Source organism: Lathyrus oleraceus, chromosome 6 (genome assembly GCF_024323335.1).
Source record: "Lathyrus oleraceus cultivar Zhongwan6 chromosome 6, CAAS_Psat_ZW6_1.0, whole genome shotgun sequence".
NCBI lineage: Eukaryota > Viridiplantae > Streptophyta > Magnoliopsida > Fabales > Fabaceae > Lathyrus > Lathyrus oleraceus.
Window position 1 is genome coordinate 436309444 of NC_066584.1, and position 9405 is coordinate 436318848.

General features: G+C 33.6%; 1 protein-coding gene and 1 long non-coding RNA gene across 2 annotated transcripts; one reads left to right on the top strand and one right to left on the bottom strand.

Annotated features, from left to right (window-relative positions):
• Positions 1-352: 352 nt before the first annotated feature.
• Positions 353-4810, bottom strand: LOC127091789 (uncharacterized). Its single transcript, XR_007792004.1, has 2 exons — positions 4465-4810; positions 353-576 (listed from the first exon to the last, which is right to left on the bottom strand). It is a non-coding gene; the product is annotated as an uncharacterized LOC127091789 (long non-coding RNA).
• Positions 1139-3394, top strand: LOC127091784 (uncharacterized). Its single transcript, XM_051030488.1, has one exon. The coding sequence runs from the start codon at positions 1301-1303 to the stop codon at positions 3269-3271; it is 1971 nt and encodes a 656-aa protein (XP_050886445.1). The 5' UTR covers positions 1139-1300; the 3' UTR covers positions 3272-3394.
• Positions 4811-9405: the final 4595 nt, after the last annotated feature.

Here is a 9405-nt window from a genome sequence, read left to right on the forward strand (position 1 = left end):
TCACACAACACTTCAAACTTTCTTCTTTGCATTATATCCTGCAGTCTTGCTTTTTCTTTTTCGCTAATTGCATTTCACTTTAATATCAGTCAAATCCACTTTGTTCTTTTTTGAACAAGGGCCATTTTTCTCATCATAAGCATGCCTCACATTTTATATTGGTATCTGAGCCCACTCTTTTCACACACACACACATAATCAATATATCTCCACCCCAACAAATCATGCAATGTTTCATGCCATATTGGAAATAGAAACTATCTTAGTTTTAATATAATGGGCAGGTGAGTTCACTCAATATATTCAACTTAGAACAAAAATAATTGACATAACTAATGATGTGCACAAACCATAATGATGAAACCTTTTCTTTATATTTTATTTTGGACTTGTGTTTTTCAACCCTTAAACATTAAGCAAAGATTGTCCACAAGTACTTAGAAGAATTCTAAAGAGCCTTTTCTTTTGGGCCTCATCGATAATGCTGGCTTTAACAGCGACCATTCTGTCCTCCACTTACTATTGCTTTCTTTCAATTATATGGCTCCACACCTTTCTCCAAAGTTACTCCTAGTTCTACACACATAAACAAATGTAAGATAGACAAATAGACAAATATTTGATCTGAAAATATGTTTATACACAGAGACAATCTTTTTCTTACTAATCAATTTTATAGAGTTAAATTAGACTCGACCACAATTCTAATATAATATCAGAACTTCGTTTAAAATCTGTTTAATCACCTATTATTAGATTTCCATCAAGTCAATCATTACTTTACAAACCAGCTTTATATCAGGTTTCCACTATTCCTTAAATCAAACTAATACTGTCAACATTTCTATTACCTAAACTTAATTATTCATCACTTTCTTTAATTAGGTGCAACAATAAATGCTTTTTCTCTATTTTCTCTTTTACAACGTGTAATGAAATCATTACAACACAATTCACACATTGTAAGTTTGGCCTGTGGGACAGTCCAAAACAACAAACAAACTAAGAAAGACATAGTCCAAATTTGTTGCATGACCTTGTCAACATGTTCATACAATTCAGTATCAGCCACTCACATCCAGACACATGATTATAATAATTTATAAAGACTTAATAAACATATTTTAAGCCACTTATTTATTTATGAATAAACTAATAGCAACAAAGATCTCTTGTAATATTCTCTATGTAAGTTTCTCACAGAAAAGTATCAATAAATCCAATAGAACGAAACAGTCAATCTGGTATATAAAAACAAGAATTGTCTTTGAGTGCAAACAACAACAAAAAAAAACAGAAAATGCAGTCAGCACTTAACGAAAAACAGGTCTCTCAAACATCTCAAGGTTGCTGTCCAAACTTATTGTTCATCAATTCATCGCTATTTTCTCACAACAACAATAACAACAACACAGTTACCAAACCCAGAAACAGCTCTTCGCAGTGCCGTCAAACCTTTGCAGCAACAACATCATCCTCTATTTTTCCAAACACGAAATTCACAAACCATGAATCTCTTCCATCGCTTCATGAATCATACACTGAATTCAACAAAGTTTACCCTCAATTCTCTGAGACTGAGAAAATTGATAGTTTGAGAGCCAAAGAATATTATCATCTCTCTTTCTTAAATCAATCTTGTCTTGATTATATTGGTATTGGTCTTTTCTCTTATTTTCAACGCCAACAACATGATGCTTCGAAAACTCAACTTTCTTCTCCTTCAACTTCAACGCCTCAATCTCCACTGCAATATTCTGATATACCCTTTTTTAGTATCTCCTACAAAACAGGAAATTTGAAGACTTTGTTGCTTCATGGAGGGAATGAGTCGGAATTCGAGTCTTCAATGAGGAAAAGGATAATGAAGTTTCTCAACATTTCTGAAAATGATTATTTCATGGTTTTCACAGCAAATAGGACATCAGCTTTCAAACTTGTAGCAGATTCATATCCATTTCAATCTTGTAAGAAGCTTCTTACAGTTTATGACTATGAAAGTGAAGCAGTGGAAGCAATGGTTGGCTCTTCAGAAAAAAGAGGAGCGAAAACAATGTCAGCTGAATTCTCATGGCCAAGACTAAGGATTCAATCAACAAAATTGAAAAAGATGATTGTTAGTGATAACAATAAGAGGAAGAAAAACAAAAAAAGTGGTCTTTTTGTATTCCCACTTCATTCAAGGGTGACAGGAGCAAGATATCCTTATCAATGGATGAGAACAGCGCAAGAGAATGGTTGGCATGTTTTGATTGATGCTTGTGCATTAGGACCAAAAGACATGGACAGTTTTGGTCTCTCTCTCTTTCAACCAGATTTTCTCATTTGTTCATTCTACAAAGTTTTTGGAGAAAATCCATCTGGTTTTGGTTGCCTTTTTGTCAAGAAATCTTCTATTTCACTTCTTGAATCTTCCTCTTGTGCAGGAATTGTCAACCTTGTACCTGAGAGAAATCTTCCGAATAATCTATCAGAAAATTATTCCACTTCTAGTAATAATAAAGTAGAAGTTGATCCAAAAAAATCACCATCTATCTTACACGAACAAGAATTATCTTCTTTGATTTCTTTCTCTGGGAGGATGCAAGCACCACAACTTGTAAAAGTTGAAGCAGATCCAAAAGCTCCAGAAGGTTCTGGAACTGATGAGGCAAAAAGGGTAGTTGTGAACAATCAAATTAACATTGTAGAAGATAGTAAAAATGGAAGCTTTGACATCGAATGCAGGTGTTTGGATCAAGTGGACTCTTTAGGATTGACACTGATAACCAACAGAGGAAGGTACCTGATAAACTGGCTTGTGAACTCATTACTGAAGCTAAAGCACCCTAATGATGAAGGGGTTCCATTAGTAAGGATCTATGGTCCTAAGATAAGATTTGATAGAGGACCTGCTTTGGCTTTCAATGTTTATGATTGGAAAGGTGAAAAAGTTGAGCCTGTTTTAGTACAGAAACTTGCTGATAGAAACAATATATCTGTCAGCTATGGATTTCTGCATCACATTTGGTTTGCAGATAAGTATTCAGAAGAGAAAGGAAGAGTCCTACAGAGTAAAGAAGGAAAAGGCGAGAAAGTAGCAACGAACAAGAAGAAAGATAGAGATGATAACTTGGGAGTGACAGTGGTTACTGCTGCATTAAGCTTCTTGGCTAATTTTGAAGATGTCTATAAACTATGGACTTTTGTTGCTCGGTTCCTTGATGCAGATTTTGTGGAGAAGGAGAGGTGGAGGTATACTGCTCTTAATCAGAAAACAATTGAAGTTTAATTGTATGTAAATTTTGATTTATTCTTCTTGGTTTTTGAATTATAGAAAACTCGAAAAAGTGTAAACTTGGATGATGAAGATTTTATGTTGATTTTACAAGAAAAATAATCAACTTAATTCACACATTTGTCTGACGAGTTCACAAAACTATACATTAATTCATGAGTTCAATTGTTTACTTTTATTTGTTTCATATGTCTTATCCTTGGCTGCACATTTTAGCAGCTTCGTAAACTGAATATACAATCTTTTTCAAGAAGAAAGAAATCAAGTTTTTCAGTACTCTATTAGTATCTGTATAACTCATATAAGGACCAAGTCATACCAGTTCTGTTACACAACACAAGGAGGGTTGAAATCAATGTTGTACTGTATTGGTGGCTCACCAAAATTCTATGGTTATTATGCAAGTAAACAAATATTTGTTCTAGGTTTGTATGGACCAGTCAACAAACAAAAAAAAAACAAGAGAAATAACACACAAAAAAACTCTACTAGTAAATTAGGCAATATGCAATAAGGAATTTGACTTTGAAACACCCTTAATTCTTTGCTCTTCTTCTTTTGACTTGAACATTCTTGATTTTTTTTATAAAAAAAATTGAATTCCAAGTATAAGACCGACTAATCCAAGGGGACCAATTTCACCGTCCGTGTGCAGGGGACCTATTTAAAACCAGAGCACAACTCTGGATAGACTGATTCAGCACAGAAATTGTTTGCACCTAGTAGAATTCGAGTCAGAGACCTTAAAAGAAGCACACTCTCGTATCTCAAACCTTCACCAACAAACCACCCCTAGGTTAAAGTCTTGCATTTTTATTCTTATTATTCAAACACATCTAAGTACTTACAAATGCCGACCATCAAGAAGATAAATTCAACAAATCCTATTTTTCTAGTTGAATGCAAACAAATAAGAACAAACAAACTCCCCAACTTTAAATAATACAATATTCCAAAAAAGCCCCAAGTATATGCTAACAAATGTTTCAATGGCATAAAAGAACGTTTCAATGACATATTTGGACAAGCCTGCCTTTACATACCCAGCCGGTTTCCAAACCAGCCCAAGAGACTCCAGTACAACTCTCACAAGCATAATATCAAACACCTTGCAAGCATCAACTTTCCCCCCAAAAATGCAATAAAAATGAACAAAAGTATTTTGCAACAAAAATAAGAGAGCGTACCATATAAAATTGTGTAACGTCGCATTACTATAATATTCAGCACAAGATTGTTGGACCCAGTGCATGTGTCCAGCCAAAGAAATTTGGTCCAAGCAAATTGTCATTCACATTGTCTTCGTGCATTAAATGCATGGTTGCATTTTTCCTACACAAATAAAGATAAACATAAATGTTTGAGGGTGAAAAAGTAAAAACATCGGAAGACCTTAATACAAATATTTTGTGTAGAATGGTGTGTGATGAGAGAGAAAATAGAGTTCAGGTTTGTGGATGTATGCCCTAAAAAATTCAAGTGATTAGAAGGAGAAGTTTTTGTTAGGACAGTTGACTTGTGATAAAAGGTCAATCTTCTATCACCGGTGACTTGGTCAACACTCAATATTAATATTTAAGTTTAACGTATTTTATCTTTAATTTTTTAATTAAAAAATGTTGTATTGTAGTCTCTTAAAAACTGTTGTGTTATATAAAATGGTCATTTATGTTAAACTTTTTATAAAAAAATTGTTAATTTGGACTACGTGGAAATGTTACTGGATCTTTAATATATGACATGACTTTTTTAGTTTAATTATCCAATTTATTATAATTTTATTTCTCAATTTTTTTTTGATTTGGACCCAATTAGATATTAGTAAACATTAGTAGATAGAAACTCTAGATCACATATTCACACTTGGAGATAGAAACGAAGACGGCGACGACGAAGAGGATTGACGAAGCTCAGGAATAATGAAGGTTGTTAAAGAGAGACGAATCTCGTTGAAGATGGACCTTCATTGTTCTTTTTCAACCTTCTAATCAAGGTACGATGAGTATTGTTTACGTTGTTAAAACTCAAACCTTTTTCGTTTTCGTATTATCTAATTTCTTCAATATTTAGCCTAAATAGGTCATGTCTTGAGTTTAGTTGAGTTTCTTCAATATTTAGCCTAAGTAGGTAATGTCTTGAATTTCTTCAATATTGAGGTTTGAGTGTGTTGTCCATCTTGGAGGTGAATTTGTTGAGTTTACGAAATCAGGTTACACGAGATGATAGGAGGTTTTGGAAATAGACCCTGATTATTGGAGTCACTTTTAAGTGATGAGTGGTTTAGAGGATTCAGGGTATCCAAAAGTGGAGAGTTTGTGGTATCATGATGTAATGAATATTAATAAGTTGGTTTTGTTGAAAAATGATTTGGCAACCAAGAGAATGAATGATTAATGAGAATGTGCATTTATGTGTCATTCATTCCATCTCATAACCTAATATTAATGAAGGACCAATACTTTCCCTAGAATATAATGTAGGATCAATTAAAAATCAGAAGAATGTGAGGTAATAGAAAAAGACAGTTTGGAGGAATTAAATTATGCAGAAAAGGACAAGGAGGCCGATTTGAATAACGGAGAAATTGACACTTTTGAAGATTTGATTAATGGAGAAATTGACAAGTTTGATGAAGGAGTGACCACTGGTACAGAAGAGTATGTTGTTGTGGAGAAGACCACTAAGGGTATTGACCAAGTATATGTAGAAGGGGATGTTACTTTGGAGGGGACCACTGAGGGCATTGACCAAGTAGATGTAGAAGAGGATGTTACTTTAGAGGAGACCACTAAGGGGATTGACCAAGTAGATGTAGAAAAGGATGTTACTTTTGAGGGAACCACTAAGGGGATGAATTTAACCCATAAGATAGGGAGGGACCAAATTGTAACCAACAAGTAGTTAAAGGACTTGACTATAATCAAGAAGTCATGAGGTACTTAATTATAACCAGGACGAAGATGGTGCTAGTGAAGACAATGCTTTGAAGGTAAACTTTAAAGATTCGGATGATGATATAGGTATTGTTGAAGAGATTGTAGTGGATAGAAAGGAGGTGACTAGTGGAGATCAAGGAAAACAAAAGAGAAAATCAAAATATAAAGAAAATTGGAAATGGAAAGGTAGATGGAAAGGGAAGGGGAAAGTAAAAGGTAAAGTCAAAAGGAACAGGAAAGGGAAGGGGAAAGCATAAGATAAAGGCAAGGGGAACGAGAACAACAGGCTATAAGATCAAGCTAATGAAGGGAAGTCGAAGGATCATGTGAAGGGAGTGATGCAATTGATGACGAGAATAAAGATGAGGTGCCAACGAAGAATTTTAAAGGATTGAGTGACATTGAGGAATATGATAATGATGAGTTACCTCATGAGTATTATAGTGAAGATGATGAGATTTTAAAGGATGATTTTCAAATCTTCAAACTTTCAAAAAGAATAGAGGATTATAAGTGGGAAGTAGGAACTTATTTTTCTACAAATAAGGACTTTAAGGAGGTAATAAGAACATATGATATACATTTTAGGAAGGAATATGAAATTTAAGAAAAATGATAACATGTGCAAATATAGATTTTTCAAATGTAGGCATATTATTGGATTGGATGTGTGTTTTTTAAAGGGATATTATGGTGGAAAAATACTAGCTGCCATTGGGAGGGACCCGAATGATCAAATGTTGCCAATAACATTTATTATAGTTGAGGGTGAAACAAAAGATTCATGGAGCTGATTTCGAGAATTGTTAACAACTTATTTGGGAGGTTTCAGAGTATGCAAGACTTACCAATTCATAAAAGGTAAATAAACTGCTTTCACATTTGTTCATAACTAAATTTGTTTTAATAATTTCATACTTGTTATTAACTTTAAGTGTTTTAATTGTAATGCAGGGGTTGTTGCCAGCACTAGAGGAGTTGCTACCAGATGTTGACCAAAAGTTGTATGTCAGATATTACTGTAGCACAACTTTAGTCCCTACAATTGCATCCACTGCATTCACTTTAGTCCCTTAACTTCATTTATATTATTCACTTTAGTCCATTTTTTGTGTTTGTAAACATTTATACTACAAATTTAGGAAGAAGTTTCCAGGTCTTAAACCGAAAGAACCGACGTGGAAGGCTGCAACTGCTACTCATATCAATGCTTGGGAAAAAATCATGCTTGAACTCAAGGTTGTTAACGAGGAGGCATGCAAGCACCTTATAGTGAGTCTATCAAGATTTTGAAGCAAATCAATGTTTAAAACTAGTCCAAGATGTGACACATTGCTAAAAAAAATATGGCATATGCATTCAACTCGGTATTTGTGACTGCAAGAGACAAGCATATATTCACTATGATTGAAGAAATTAGAGTGCATCTTATACAGAGGTGTGAGTCAAATAGACATAAGATTTTCAAATATGAAGGTAACATTTTACCAAATAGCAAAAAAAGGATGGAAAAGAAGTCACGAAAAACAAACCATTAGATTGTGAGGTAATTTTCCTATTTATATACAGTTGTAGTATGTACATTTGTTACAATTGATTGATTAATGCAATTGTATTATGTACATCTGTTACAATCGTGCAAGTGAATATGACTATGAGTAAGGGTGGCAAAATGGGTCGTGGTCCCCCGGGTCGGCCCGCACTCGCCAAAAAATGGCAGGTTGGGTTGAGATTTTGTGCCCGCCTACCCGTTCAGCTCGTCGCGCCTTAAGCTCGTCTCGTCTTAAGTCCGCCAAAAAAGGGGCGGATTAGCCCGCCTGACTAGTTATCAAGCACTCAAAAATACCACACTAAGCTCAAATTCATTTATATATGTATATTGTTTTCGAGATAATTGAAATAATTAAATATTTTTTAGATCTTGACTCAAATGGGAACTTCCTAGCTACAATTAAATACTTTACATTTTCTTCAATTTTACTTATACTTGATTTCTTCAATATTAGTATGTTGTTGTTATTGTTTGAGCATTTTATTTTCAAAAGATTCAAGTCATAGAGCATGTCATTATTAATTATATATTTAACAGTAGACAATTTGATATTGGATATTTTACGTTGTGACACATTCCTAGTGCTTGATATAGTTCCAGGTCATAGACCAATATCAAAGTCCCATACAATTTGAAGACACGGTCCATATAAGTCATAAACCAATACCATAATTAAATAAGATTTATTATTTACAGTAGAACTTCTACTCATAGAGCATGTATCTATTAATTGATATCTTACCATTTGACATGTATTAATGCTTTTAACACGTACTAGTGCTTGATAATATTGATTAGACAAAAAAAACTTTGTCTTATATTTGTGAATATATGCAATATTTTTTAAGTAAAATTTGTTTAAAAGATGCTTTATAAAAAAATTGTTCTAAAAAATAAATGAAAAATCTAATTGAAAAGTAAAAAAAAAACTTATTAATTTATTTAAAAAAATGAAAATAAAAAATACAGTCCGCCAACCCTTCACCTTAGCGGGGAGGACTAGAATTTTAAGCTCAAATTCACTTGGCGGACTTACCCGCCCCGCCTCTTTTTTGGCGGGTTTAAGGCGGGACGTGGTGGGACAGACGATCCATTTTGCCACCCTTAACTGTGAGGTTAGGCATGTATCATACGATGGAGAAAAATTCAGGGATAATTTTTCCAAAAATGAATGCTCTTGTAAAAGGTAGATGTTGATAGAACTATCATGTTGTCATACAATTTTATGCATGAAGGACCAACAATTATAAATTGATGAGTTTGTGTCTTGTTGTAAAATATTAATAATTAATAATTTTGAGTGTCTCCCAAAATGACAAGAAAATATGCAAGTGAAGATTAATCTTTGAATTCAAAAATAGACAACACTTGTGAAGTGTTGCAGTAGGTTTAAATTCAGAAATAGGCAACACTTGTGAAGTATTGTAGTAGGATTGAATTCGAAAATAGGCACCAAGTCGTGAAGTGTTGTAGAATGAAAGTATGCAACTCTTGAAGAATGTTGTTATAGGCGAAACAATATAATTTTTGGTAAAAAGTATGTAATTTTTGGTAAAAAGTACGTAACTTTTTGGCAAAATCCTGTAACTCTTGATAAAAGTAAGTTGTTTCACCAAGGGTCGCAACCTTGTGAAACAACA